The sequence below is a fragment of the Pelodiscus sinensis genome, chromosome 2 (assembly GCF_049634645.1).
Source record: "Pelodiscus sinensis isolate JC-2024 chromosome 2, ASM4963464v1, whole genome shotgun sequence".
Classification (NCBI taxonomy): Eukaryota; Metazoa; Chordata; order Testudines; family Trionychidae; genus Pelodiscus; species Pelodiscus sinensis.
Window position 1 is genome coordinate 184,137,754 of NC_134712.1, and position 14,369 is coordinate 184,152,122.

The following is a 14,369-nucleotide window of genomic DNA, read 5'->3' on the forward strand; positions in this document are numbered from 1 at the left end:
GAGTGACGTAGGGTGGGAGCCGTGTACTCTCTAATTTTTCCCACCCCTGAGCAGAATGAATTTTTTATGTGTATACCAATAGGAAGGCGACTTGTGACACATCAACTTCATATTGGTGTACATAATAAAATTAACATGGCGGGGGGGCAAAGGGGTTTGTAGTGTGGGAAGAGGCGCAGGCCTGGTTGGGGTGCAAGGTTGTGTGGGTTCGGGGGGGGCAGGGATGAGGAACTCGGGGCTAGGACAGAGGGTTGAGTGGGAAGAATGCGAGGGCTCCAGCTTGGGGTGATGGCTGTGGGCTGGGGCTGGGTTCGGAAGGGGTTTCGGGTGAAGGATGGTGCTCTGGGTCTACTGCAAGGAGAGAGGACTCTCCCCAGCATTTTCTCCTTGTAGTAGCACCTGGGTATGTGGGAACACCAGGGGCCAGATGGGAGGTGGCCCAGGCTAGATGGGGGCAGTGGCCGGGTCGCTGGGGCCGCATAGGGGATGGGGATGGAGTTGGATGCCAACATGGGGCTGGGGCCGAGGCTGCCACGGCCTGGCCTTGATTTTATAATATATATATATATATATATATATATATGTGTGTTAACCGTATAACTGATAAAAATTCTGAAATTCTGTCAATTACATGGTTAACCATAGGGCTTGGCTGCTGGCTTCTGGTCCACAGCATGGTAGGCCCAGCCTGTCTGGAACAGCCCCCTGCCCATGGTACACCACACCAAAGGTGAGAGACTGATCTGGTCCAGCTAGGTGCCACTGGGGCATCACCCTGTAAGGGTAACTGATTAACCGGTTACCTATTCATATCCTTAGTTTCCAAGGCAGGAACCAGGTTGCGACTGGATTGCCCATGCCAGGACCCAGGTTGGAGCCAATCTGCCTACCTGGCTGGAGGGTGGGCGTTGCATTACCAGACAACTGTCTTTTGGCTTGAAATATTCCTTATTTGCTTTGGTATTTTAGAGAATACGCCATGCACTGCAACATGGAACTGCTCTGCAAGATATTGCTGAGTGTTCTGGTTACCATAGGTGGATCGCTTCTGCCCTTTCTTTTCCTTGCTTTTTCTTTCCCATTTTTCTTCTATCTTTCTTTTTTCCATGTTGTACCTGCCACTTTCTCTCTGTTGTTGCCAATTTCTTCTTCCAGCTATACCTCAATATTTGTATATATTCATTAACAGATGTTTTTGAAAATTAAGGAGTGTAAGGGAGCTTGGAGGAGCATTTGTCCTTGAATTTGTGCTAGGTAGGCTGTTAGGAGTTAAATATGTTATTGGATAGGTAATTTTTCCTGTATTTGCAATAAGGTCTCAGGTGTGACCTATATCTGTAGTTTGAATAGTTCTAAGTTAATACACAAGTTTCTCCACAGTTACTGACTATATACATTCAGGGAATTCTTTTTTTTTTTTTTTTGGGGGGGGGGGGCGAGGAAATATGAAAAGCATCTGCTTCAGAGAGTGTATTTGATGTTGTAGTAATTTTATTATATTGAAGATACAGACAGTTGTACAGTACATAGCAAACATCATTTTGCTATATTTAACAGAATGATTATTTTTCACTCTGTAACTATTATGTCCAGTGTGTTGAAGAACACCTAAAACCAAGATGTATTTAACAGCCTTGTTTGCAAGCATGTAGTGACTATTTTTGTTGGTGATTGCTGAGCATGGAATGAGATCTGTTACATTGCTGTTACCTCTTTGCATGGTGTATAATGAATTCTTGGAACTAGATTGTGTCAGGAACACATTGGTAATATTGCCATGGTTATTGTGAAACCTCTTCTTTGCAGCTTACCACAATATTGTTGTGGAGGGCGAGAGTGTTTTGTTACTTTTTAAAACAAAAATAAGTCTGTGTTAAAGAACAATAATATGGGAATACAGGCACTTATATGAATTTGGATAATTGTGGGGTTTAATGACATAAGATCCCTTCATGTGAATGCTGTAGATCAGTATTTTGACTCTACAGCAGCCTATCTGGAGATGACAAAGGCCATCCAGTGTTGTGTTGATGGGTTTGTTTAGTTTCTGTGTTCCATGGAAATATCAACAAGATGAGCTGGACACATGGAGTGATAGAAATCAGCATGCAAATCCTTGTGCACAGTTGCTTTCTGTGCTATCTCATCAGCTCTGAATGTGATTTGTAAGTCAAATGAGTTATCTCCGTTTTCACTTAGAGCAGGGGTGAGGAACCTTTTTTGGGTCGGGGTCACTGACTGACAGAAAAATCAGTCTGGGGCTGCACACAAGTGAGAAGCAAAAAAACCCCAAAACCCCAAAACAAATCCTCACTGATGTGGCCCCCAACTGAGAAGGAGAAAGACACTCCCTACATTCTCATTGCACACCACAGCCTAAGGGGGCCCCGGCTAGCAGATTTTCATAGAATCATAGAATAATAGGACTGGAAGGGACCTCGAGAGGTCATCGAGTCCAGCCCCCCGCCCTCAAGGCAGGATCAAGCTCCGTCTACACCATCCCTGACAGATGTCTTTCTAACCTGTTCTTAAATATCTCCAGAGAGGGAGATTCCACCACCTCCCTTGGCAATTTATTCCAATATTTGACCACCCTGACAGTTAGGAATTTTTTCCTAATGTCCAATCTAAACCTCCCCTGCTGCACTTTAAGCCCATTACTCCTTGTCCTGTCCTCAGAAACCAAGAGGAACAAATTTTCGCCTTCCTCCTTGTGACACCCTTTTAGATATTTGAAAACCGCTATCATGTCCCCCCTTAATCTTCTTTTTTCCAAACTAAACAAGCCCAGTTCATGAAGCCTGGCTTCATAGGTCATGTTCTCTAAACCTTTAATCATTCTTGTCGCTCTTCTCTTTACCCTTTCCAATTTCTCCACATCTTTCTTGAAATGTGGTGCCCAGAACTGGACACAGTATTCCAGCTGAGGCCTAACTAGTGCAGAGTAGAGCGGCAGAATGACTTCACGAGTTTTGCTTACAACACACCTGTTGATACAACCTAGAATCATATTTGCTTTTTTTGCAACAGCATCACACTGATGTGTGCTCCAGTCCCACAGGGCTCCCCAATACTGGTGGAAAGCCCCAAGCCTTGGTGGCCTCAGGCCTGAGGTTCTCCACCCCTGCCTTAGAGGGTGCTTTACCTGTTGAAACCACTCTACAGAGCAGACAGTTAGCAGTTTCCTTACCTAAAAGGCCACTCTGATTGAGAGTAGCAGAGGTGCATTACAGATAAAACTTAATGTTTCCACAATGCCAAGTTCAAGTTAATGATAACTAACGTTTTAATGGAAAGAAAAAAAAGGATGTGATGAAATAGAATGGCATTCAGATTTAAATTCACCAGGGACGGGGAAGCAAAAGTAACCATTTCTTACGTTATACAGTTTTATATGTTGCAAAGAGCCATTAAACAGATGCTTTGGTGGGAAGAAAATCTTACAATAATTTAGTGAAAAGGCAATGTTTAATACATGTCTAGTATAGAACCACTGAAGTTCCTTTCATCCTGGGATATATTGTTTTGTTGCAAGGCACAAAATTCATGAAGATGCAGTAGTCATAGCCTTGTGAATTAGTTTTATTGGTTAATTTTAGAAATAATATACTGTATAGCTGAAACTTTTGTTGTGGGTTGCTTGTTTATTTGTTTTACATTATCAGATGGCTGCTAATTTTAAAAAAGACGGTGTGTATATTTTCAGGTGATACTTTAAAAATTAAAAAGAATCTTTAAAGTTTGATTTGATATATGAGCTGCTACACCTATTTCTGAGGGAATGCATCTTTTATAGTATAGCGGTTTTTATAGTTAAATGTTTCAGACAGCTGAAGTTAGTTTAAAATTAGTAGGTTAGCAGAAGTAGTAATTTTGTATTTACAGTATATTTTATCCAAGGATTTCAAAGCTCGTTCCTTTTCCCATCTAGCCCAGTATATCCTGTCTTCTGGAACTGGGCACAAGCAAGTTTTTCAAAGGGAAGAAACAGAACGGGGCAATTTTTGAGTGATCTATTCCCTGTCATCCAGTCTCTGCTTCTGGCAGTCAGAGTCTTAGGGACCCCTGGATAAGGAGTTGTTTCCTCCATTCACTTATCTAATTCTTTCTTGAACCCAATTATATTTTTACCCTTCACAATGAGTTCCACAGGTTGACTGTGTGTTGGGTAAAGAAGTACTTTCATATGTTTGTTTTAAATTTGTTGCCCATTAATTTCATCAGGTGACCCATAATTCTTGTGTGTTATAAAAGGATGAGTAATACCATTTTACTCATTTTCTCCATATCATGATCTTATAGACCTCTCTCATATCTCTGTGTAGTTGTCTCTGTTCTACATTGAACAATCCCACTCTTGTTCATCTCTCCTCATATGGAAGCAGTTCTATACCCTCATAACTTTGTTGCCCTTCTCTGTGCTTTTTCCAACTTTAATACACTTTACATAGAGCGCCTCAATGATTGTCAAAAAATTGAGCGCAAACAATGTAAACACTCATGAGCCCATAGGAGTGAGATTGTACGGTGCTGCTATTTCATTATTCCCCTTTGTGAATCATTGTAGCTGTTGATGTACAACAGCCACATGTGCCTTAATCAGAACAAGCATTTAGTCCCTGTCCAATAGCTGTGATGAGTAACACAGATGAAGTGTGAGGAGCCTGTTACATTAGGAAACTGCTGCAGGGAATTGATGACCCTTGAATGATGTGTTGTCTATATTGATCCCTGAACAATCAGAGGAAAGCATTAAATTGCACGTCTCTTCTGTAGTTAATTATTTCACTATTGACCTAGCATCTCCTCCGTGTTTTTGATCAATGCATGTTGCAGGAAAATCAGATGAAAAAGTACAGCATCAGTAGGGGATTGGCAGGAGCGGGACTCAAGGACTGAAAGGGACCTCACAAGGTTATGTAGTCCACCCCATACTGAGGGCCAAGCCTATATAGACTATCTCTGACAGGTGTTTGTCTAACTTTTTAAAACTTCCAGTGATGGGGGATTCCATGACTTCCCTTGGAGCTCTATTTCAGTAGTTAACTCTCCTTATGATAATGTTAGATCTTAGAGGAAAAAACAATAAGTCTACCTTGGTATAGATTATGGTGATTGCTTCTTGTCCGATCTTTGGTAGACATGACAAACAGTTGTTCACTGTCCTCTTTATAGTGACCTTGAATGTATTTTGTATGTTTTTCCAGCCTTTCCTCCTAAGTTAGGTTTTTTAAATTTTCATAATTTTTTAGCTCTTGTCTGGATTCTTTCCACTTTATCCTCATGTTTCCTAAAGTGTACCAACCCAAACTGGACAGGGTACTCCAGTAGAAGCCTCACTAGTTCAAGTAGAAAGGGACAGTTGCCTCTTGTCTTACATAAAACAGTCCTGTTAATACATCTCAAATTGATATTTGCCTCTTTTTGCCCTACTTCACGTTGGTGACTCATATTCAGCTTGTGATTCAGTATACTCCCAAGATCCTATTCAGCAGTACTACCATCTAGCTAATTATTACCCATTTTGCATTTGTGCACTGAATTTTTACTTCCTAGGTATGGAAGTGAATGGTTAACGGGTAAACCTCACCCTTACAGAGTGAGGCTTACCAGTTCCGGTTTACTGGTAGGGGCTAGAGCAACTTCCTACCTGCTGCAGGTAGGGGCCTGTTCTAGGGGCCCACCACAGGCAGAGGCTGCTCCAGCTGTCCTTGCCTGGAATAGGGAGAGGGACTCCAGTCAGCCCCCCTTTAATTAGTAAACATTATTAAACAGAGTATTTTACATCCCTATTCCTATATGAAGTACTTTTCACTTACCTTTATTGAATTTCATCTAGTCAATTTCAGACCAATTCTGCAATTAGTTAGTCATTTTGAATTCTAATCCTGTCTTTTAAAGGAATTGAAAACCCATTCTCTCCATCTTGGTGTCATCTGCAGATTTTAAAAGTATACTGTCCACTCCATATCTAAGTCATTAGTGAAAATATCAATAAGATTGACTCCTGTGCAATCCCAACCGATATGTCCTCCTTCCCATTTGACAGTGAACTGTTGATAACCACTGAGAATGCTTTTTTTATTTTTTGTAGTTATGCACTTTGTAGTTATTTCATCTGAACCACATTTCCCTAGATTTTTATCAGACAAAAATATATAGTATCCAGGTCGCTTGCACTTCCTTCCTATCCTACTTTTCTGCTCTTGCAGTTGATGGACTAATTAGCTCTTTCATGCTTTCCAGCCCAACTTGATTTAGTAAATAGCTACTTCTTCCTTCAATTAGGCTGGCTCTCTCCAGGGGAACTAAGTGTATATACAGTGACCAGAGTGCTGGTTCAGCTGCTGGTCCTCAGTACTCTATCACACTCCTTTTTCAAGGATGTCATTTGTGCTGCATGGAGATGTTAGGTAAATGCACTTGCTACTGGCTGTGGGTGCTCTGCTAATCAGCTGGGAGGCACCTGCATCTCTCCTGGGTGGCTGCCCAAATGCACGGCTTACAGGGAACACTGATCATAGTTACACGCTGTACTTCGCATAATCTCTGTGAATCTCAGGTGAAATGTTTGTTCTGGGGTGGAGTGCTGAGGCAGAGTGGCTTCCTGCTGAGTTTGAGCAGGCAGACAATAGGGCTGTCCAAGCAGCCCAGAGGGCAGAAGTTTGAACCAGGGAGGCTTTGAGGCAGCACTTTGACAATGAACAGGAATAAAATAATTCTGTATCAGAGGTGCTTCAATTTGACATTGCCTCCTAAGAAAACTACATGCAATGGTGGCTTTTGAGGCTAAATATCACAAAGAAAATTATTAAAATGCCTGTGCATGTATTGGTAGTGCCTACAATTTGAATTTTGTAATGAACAAAATAAAGATGATTTAGCATTATAAAACCTTGCCTTTACTGAACAAGAAATAGCCCACTGAAACACACCAACACAGAGATACTTGCTGGGAAAGGAGGAACTCTAAAAGGGCAGACCATCACAACTATGTGTAGGTCCAACTATCACTGTAAAAGTTGTCCGAGGCAGTGGAGGAAAGGGAAAACCGAGGAGTCCCAGAAAGCGGCATGTCCTGGTGGAACAAGGGAGAGAGCATGGTAAAGGGTTGTGAATGTGCTGCATTGGAGGTCGAGCCTGCTCAGTCTGCAGCATTATTAAGGTCTTGAGCATCTCCATTACTTTAACCATCCATTCAATTGCATTTTTAACAAATGCATGATTGTCTTTTCTGTCCTGCCTTTTGGTGTCCCAGCATACTGTGTGTTCCCTTTTCTCTGAAACATATCTTCACTGCTGCATCCTGGGCGCTTTCTTGTCTGCTAAAGATGGCCAGGGTGTGTGTATATTGTGACCAAAACTGATCCTTTTTCTTGATGAAAGTCACAGACACACTCACCATTTTGTTGACAAAGGCAATTTTTGGTGACAAAAACTTGGTAGTGTAGAGTCTCAGTTTTTATCATTTTTATCATTTCCAGGAACCTCGTATCACTCAGGTAATAGCTCTGGAGACAGATGCCTGGCTCAATGCCAACAGAAACTCCTGAAGTTTGCATGTGATCTCCCAGACTTTCATTTTTGGCCTCTCATTAGCCCAGGGTTATTGGTAATGGATGATTATGTCAGCACCCGGGAAATATTCCCATATACTGATCTGGGATTATTTAATTTGGATTATAAAATAGTTGCACACACAGAAGGCTTGTAATACCATGATGACTAAAAATGTTATCATTTCCCTAGAAAAGAGTTGTCCCCAGACAATCTTTCATCTGAGACTTCACATTGATGCTGCGTAACTAAAATCTTCCCTGCAGAAAAGAGGGCAGTTAGGATGCATTCCCCAGATCTTGAGTTACATTCCTCCTTTGATCAGAGTTTGTGTCACACTTTTTCTGTATAGGGAGATCCCAGAGACCATCCTATGCAAGAGGAAACTGCATGAGTTCAGATCGAAATTGTGGAACCATTCTCAGGAAACACTGAACCATGAGCATTGTGTATTTGTATTCCCATGTTGAAATCCTGCCAATGGAACAATTGCACTGATGAAGGCTGTAGAGCCAAGGTTTAGTGGATCCTGCTGTTAGAAAAGAAATTGATATACATCCGTTTAATGCTGTTAACTTTGCATTTCTTCTTTTGTGATATGTTCCATGATTCCCTATTGGGACAAATGCAAAGGAGATTTACGGTAACATTTTCAAAAGGGACTTAGCTATTTTTGAAAATTTTACCTTTAGACTCCATTGATAGTTCTTGTAAGAACTGTTCTTATAAGTGGCTTCAGGTTTGTATTTCCCAAACTTCTGGAGTTTCTTTAAAACAAGTAGAAGGGAACAGAAATCAAAGCTGGGGTATAACTGTATTGGCTGCATTAATACTTCTGACACTAATAAATACCTCAGTCTCTTTTCCCCGTCAGCGTTGTTAACCAGTGTCAGGCCTTGTTTACACTGCCGAGTGGATTGACCCAGTAGTGATCAATCCACCAGGGGTTGATGTAGTGGGGTCTAATGAAGATCAGCTAAATCGACAACCGATCACTCTGCCGTCTACTCCAATACTCCACCAGAATGAGCTGAGTTAGGAAAAATTCTCCCATCAACTCCCCTATCGAACCAGCACAGTGCAGACCCCGGGGTGAGTAGATCTATGCTACGCTGATTTGAGTTACTCTGCTAATGTAACTCCAATTGTGTAGCTTAGATCAACTTGTCCCCATAGAATGAAGTAGCTGCGTTAAGAAGTGACATACTAACATGATATGGAGAGAGCTAGCTAATCTCTGCTCATGAAATTGCTAGTCTTATAAATTATTTTTAATTTTAGCTCTTCACCGATGGTGTTTTCTAGCATAGATACCACTGTGGATACTGGCATCTGGAACTGATGGATGGTACTAAAAATTCTTAATGTAAATTCTTAAGAATTGAATTCAGTCTACAATGGAGGAAATAGCCTTGAAGCAGAACTGTAAATGAATAATCCTAAAGAAAATTGTACTTGTGTTCAGCACAGCAGTCAGAAAGTGCAAATATAGAGAGGCCCTTGCCAGAATGGATGAACTGTAAAATTCATATAATTCTGCAAGGGAATTATAAAACAGGCACTAATTTGGGCACTCGGACCATTTATTGTTCTGCATGAATACAGTACAGGCAGTCCCCGGGTTACATGGATCCGACTTACATCGGATCCCTACTTACAAACGGGGTGAGGCAACCCCGCACTAGCTGCTTCCCCCCAGCAGACCAGGGAGATGCAAAGCTAGAGTCCCCCCTCCCCCCCCAGCAGACCAGGGAGACGCGGAGCGGCTTTTCTCAGCAGACACCTCAGCTTGAGAATAAAGGACTGAGGGAAGTGAGGTGTGGGAGAATAAAACTGAGCTCTGGAGAAATGTTTGGCTAGAGTTTCCCCTACAATATGTACCAGTTCCGACTTACATACAAATTCAACTTAAGAACAAACCTACAGTCCCTATCTTGTACGTAACCCGGGGACTGCCTGTATGTGTTTTGAGGGATTTATGCCAAAAATTAGTAGGTAAGAGCAAAATTTAACCTATCATGTTTTTTTCCTTATTAGTTTGCAAAGTTGTAATTTCAAAAAGGTCTCTTGGGTAGTGTGAAAAGGGGCTGAAGTGAAAAAGGGCTGAAGTAAGAGATCTCTTAAAATCCATCAGTGACAATATTATTTTATTTTAAAATGGCAGTAACTAATTAACATCAAAGTTTTGGGACAGGACACAATTTCAGTTTCAAACTTCTATAGGTCTGTTCTGCACAGTGTGATGATCTTTGCTAGTTGGTGGGGCTCGGATTGAACCTAAATGAGAAGAAAAGCATTGTAAACGAAGCCACGTGATGGTATAAGGTGCGGGAAGAGAGAAAGAAGCTAAGATCCAGGCTACATCTACAGTACAGCAAAAAGTCAATGTGAGCTATGCAGCTCCACACATAACTCCATGAATAACATGACTGGAAATGATGTATCTTAAATTGAGTTGCTGCGGGGTCTACACCACAGGGGGTCTAACTCTTCTCAGTTGCGGTAGAGTAACATGGTCTATCAGAGAGCGATCTCCAGTCCATTCGGCAAGTTTTCATTAGATCCGTTAAATCGACTGCTGGTGGATCAGTCTCAGAGTGCTGATCCAGGCTGTAATGTACATATAGCCCTGTATCTCCAAAGGTTTTTAAGTGTCTAATTCCAGTGGGAGTTAGGTTCCTAAATATCTTTGAGGATCTGGGTCTAAATTGCCAGTATTGGACATTTAGGGGGACAGAAAATAACTGAAATACTATCACCTGTTGTATATGAGGCTCCAGTAAACAAAATACTGTAACTGGTTCACCCTGAAACAGTTTCTCCAGTTAAGCAGAAGTGGTGAAACCGAATGGAAAGCCAGTCGGGAATCTTACAAGCAGGGAAAATTATGGAAGATACATTGTGTGGATTAAAAATTAAAATTATATTAGGTCTGTGTAAAATTTAAGCTTCTTAGAGTGAAATATGAAAGTTCTCTGTGCTTTAATGCTGATTTATTGGCTGTACATTGGTTTCTGTTTATGCAGCACCTCAGCTGTGTAACTCTTCAGCAATACTACTGTCACTAATAGAAGGTAGAATAATGCAATCTGCAATTAAATGGTGTACTTTCAGTGGGGTGGGGATGATTTCTTCTTATGTAAACTTCCCTTGAGTCATTCTGAGCAGAGTGTGCATGTCAGCTTTGTTGTAATGTTTTGGAATCGCGTGTTCCTGCAAACACAGAAACAATGGATCGTATGTCAACACAGCAGAGAAAAACTCGCTGCTGTTGCATGCTAGCAAGCTCCGGCTATGGGGCTGCTTCATTGCTCTGTAGACTGCCAGGATAGGGGCGGAGCTTAAGCTCTGGCACCCTCCCACCCTGCAGGATCCTAGACCCAGGCTCCAGCCTCAGAAGTCTACACAATAATCATGAAACAGCCACTCAGCCAGAGCTGGAGCCAGCTGGGACATGCCAGCTGTGAGTTTTTCTTTGCTGTGTAAACTTTCCCACACAGAGCTTGCTTGTTAAGTTTGTTCCATAAGGTTACTATTGATGTGTGGTGGTGCTGAGACCACAGCATGCAAAGTAGAAATTTTTGGCTCTCCAGTGCAAAGGGTTAAAAACAGTTTATCGTATCCCTCTCCTGTGCTTGTGCTGTGGCCTACCACGACATTTGAATCAAACTGACTTAGGGAAATAGTGGTGTTGGCAGGCTGAGTGTAGAGGAGTAACAAGAGCAGCTCCAGAAAGCTGTGATGGTTTGCTTTCATCCTTCCAGGAATATTTCCAGTCTTGAAGTGACTAATCTACTTATTGTGTCTAGCCCTATCTTTATTTAAATAATGCTATAGCAGAACTCCTTTCTTTGAACTCTGAATCACTTAGGTTTGTCTTTGCATCCTGTACTGAGAACACATTTTTATTGGCAAAAGTGAAATACTAATTTATTTCACATGTTGTGATCTTTTTTCCCAATACTTAATCTCTGTGGCAAACCATTTTGGCTCCTAGGAAGCTATTAAAATGAAAAATCAAGGAAACATTCAAATGAAAATTGGTAGAACTAACTTTATTTTTGATACGAGTAGTCTTTTGTCACCTTAGAAACGAACAAAAGTATATATACAGTAGACTTCCGATAATCCAGCACCTTTGGGACCTAGGTGGTGCCGGATTATCAGATATGCCGGAGCATCAGGAGGTACTGCATACTCCCAACCATCCTCCCTCCTCCCCCCAACCTTATGTTTGGGTACTGGAGCCGCCAGTACAGACGCGCGTCTCCCTCCAGGCACTGGGGCACATGCGCTGAGCAGCCGGCTTTTCAATCAGCTGGCCGGGATGCCGTGCGTAACTCAATCTCCCTCCTCTTCCCTCAATCTCCTTCCTCCCCTTCCCCGGAGCCAAACACTTCTCCTCCCTGCTGTAACCCACATGAGAGCGGCTGACTCGAGCGGTTCTGAGTTCTATCCCGGTTCCGTCAGGAGCGCTTGCCATTTTGATGACAATCAAAGGACTATCGGGAGTGCCAGACAATTGGGTGCCGGACTTTTGGAGTTTTACTGTGGTATGATGAGCTTTCATGGGCAAAACCCGCTTCCTCGGATGAACTTATCTGAAGAAAGGGGTTTTGCCCACGAAAGCTCATGGGACTATATATATTTTTGTTAGTCTCTAAGGTGCTACAGGAGTACTCATTGTTTTTAAAATTACAGACTTAACACGGCTATCTCTTGAGAATTTTGTGTGTGATGACTGATCTTTCCTAAGCTGAATTGGTCAGGGTATTTGGTGAGACAAGGTGGATATGATAATATCTTTTACAGGACCAAATGTATTTGGTGTGGCAAAATTAATGTAGAGCATGCAGCATGTATTTGCAGTGTTCATTTTCTTATTTGTACTTTACAAATATCCTTTGTTTTGAAAACCCACCCGTAGTTATGATGGGACAGAACGACTTGTTTACGCTAACAGGGCTGCAACTGTGCAGGGCTAAGTGAAGATGCTACCCACGCTGATGGAAGAGGTTCTCCTGTGAGTGTAGCTACTCCACAGTGTAGCTGTGTTTGTGAGAGAAGCCCTCCAGTCAATATAGTGCTCTCTATATAGGGTGTCCCACAGGTATAACTGTTGCTCAGTGGTGTGGAAAATCCCCACCCCTGTGCAATATAGTTATACTGATATAAGCTGGTAGTGCGGACCAAGTCTCAGACGCAGAGATCCTCTGAATAAGCAAGGAGCAGCAGCTTCCTTAGTTAGCAGTGAAGATTTCCCTCACCCTGCTGCTGCTAGCCTCTTGTTAGAGCCAGATAGATTCAAAATACTACTCCAGCTGTGTCACATACACATCACATATGCAGCAAAGAGCAGAGCAAACTAGTGCAGTGGAGATGGACTCAGGGGGCAGCAGGAGACCTGAAGGGCATTATATTGCACTCAAGCTTCTCCTGGGGAGAGGCTGAGAGGCACCCGTGGCAGTTGCTCGGTTATGTCATTTAATGCGCTGCTGGAAGGCACTGAGATGCTACAGCAATGGGGGAAGCACAAGAACCGATACAAAGTAGAATTGATTCAAAGGGGAGAGCAGAGCTGAGAGAGCTGACAGACAGGGGCAGTGGCGGTGAGCGTGTGCCATAAGTGGGCTAGTGTGGATTCTGTTACTAGCTGCAGGACCTAGAAAGACTGCCTGGGAGAATCTTTTATATTGAGGGAGATGACATCCTTCCCCTGGACCACTTTCCTCAGGGCTCTTTGTTTCAAAAGGGCGGTTTTTGATGGGGATAGAAGGAGCTACACAAGTATTTCAGACTTCCTGAGTTGGCTTTTATGAAATTTATTTTCATTGGTCTTACATCCTTGTATACCTATTTTTTTTGGTAAACAACCTACGTTCTCAGCAGACACAGTTATCCCGTATCGTTTTGAAGGATGACTTGGTTAGAATTCAGAACTGAAGCAAGACCTACTTATGTTTGAGCAGATTTCTTCTGAGGGAGGTTTCCTGGTGGAGACACTGACTTCATGGTGAGGGTCTCCAATTACTCTGTGGATTTCCTTTTGCTCGTAATAACCGGCCAGTGGCTGCATGTCCTCATCAGTACATTAGTGTCATTTCACTTTCCAACCTTTCTCTCTTAGGTGTTCTTTACTTAATGGAACATGAGGAAGAGTACGTGTTCACGCTGCCGAGTGCCTATGCACGCTCAATACTTACCATTCCATGGGTGGAGCTTGGAGGTAAAGTCAGTATTAACTGTGCCAAGACTGGCTATTCTGCTACTGTCACATTCCACACCAAGCCTTTCTATGGAGGAAAAGTTCACAGGTATTCAAATGGCTGACTGGTTGGCTGCTTCCTTTTGTATGTCAGAGTGTACAGTACTTGGAAACCTTTTCAGTTTTCTATATTTATTACTGTAAAGTTGTGCATGTGTTGTCAGTGCATGTGTAAGAAATATGCAAAAACCAAGTTGAAATTATAATGTGTTTTATCATATGTTTAAAAAAATAAAACAAACCTTCCTACACCGTGTTCCAGAACATGCTCCTTCAGCTGGTTCTCAAATCAGTTCACTAACAGCCAAGTTGTCCCCTATCCTATAAGAGCTTTTCCATTTAAAATAAATAGTTTAAAATGTGATTTGTAGCTTTGAAAAATATATATAGAGAGAGATGCTTGAAATCTGGGATGTGCCACTTTGGTATGTAACAATATTAAGGTTCTGGGGTTTCAAATTTTTGAGCTTTAATATTTGGGTATATTTTAGCACAATGTTAAGTATCTTGTCAGTCCACTATATCAAACAAATTCTGAGTTAGCTTT

The 14,369-nt window shown here is 42.0% G+C and overlaps 1 protein-coding gene across 3 annotated transcripts in view; it reads left to right on the forward strand.

Annotated features, from left to right (window-relative positions):
- Nucleotides 1–14,369, forward strand: part of OSBPL10 (oxysterol binding protein like 10) — a 194,810-nt gene that overhangs the window by 161,953 nt on the left and 18,488 nt on the right. For all 3 annotated transcript variants that reach the window (XR_012901936.1, XM_075921975.1, XM_075921976.1), the window contains exon 9: nt 13,685–13,871. Coding sequence is in view for 2 of the 3 variants with exons in the window: in XM_075921975.1 (XP_075778090.1) it covers nt 13,685–13,871 (187 nt within the window). In the remaining variant the exon portion in view is untranslated. The remainder of the gene's footprint in view (nt 1–13,684; nt 13,872–14,369) is intronic.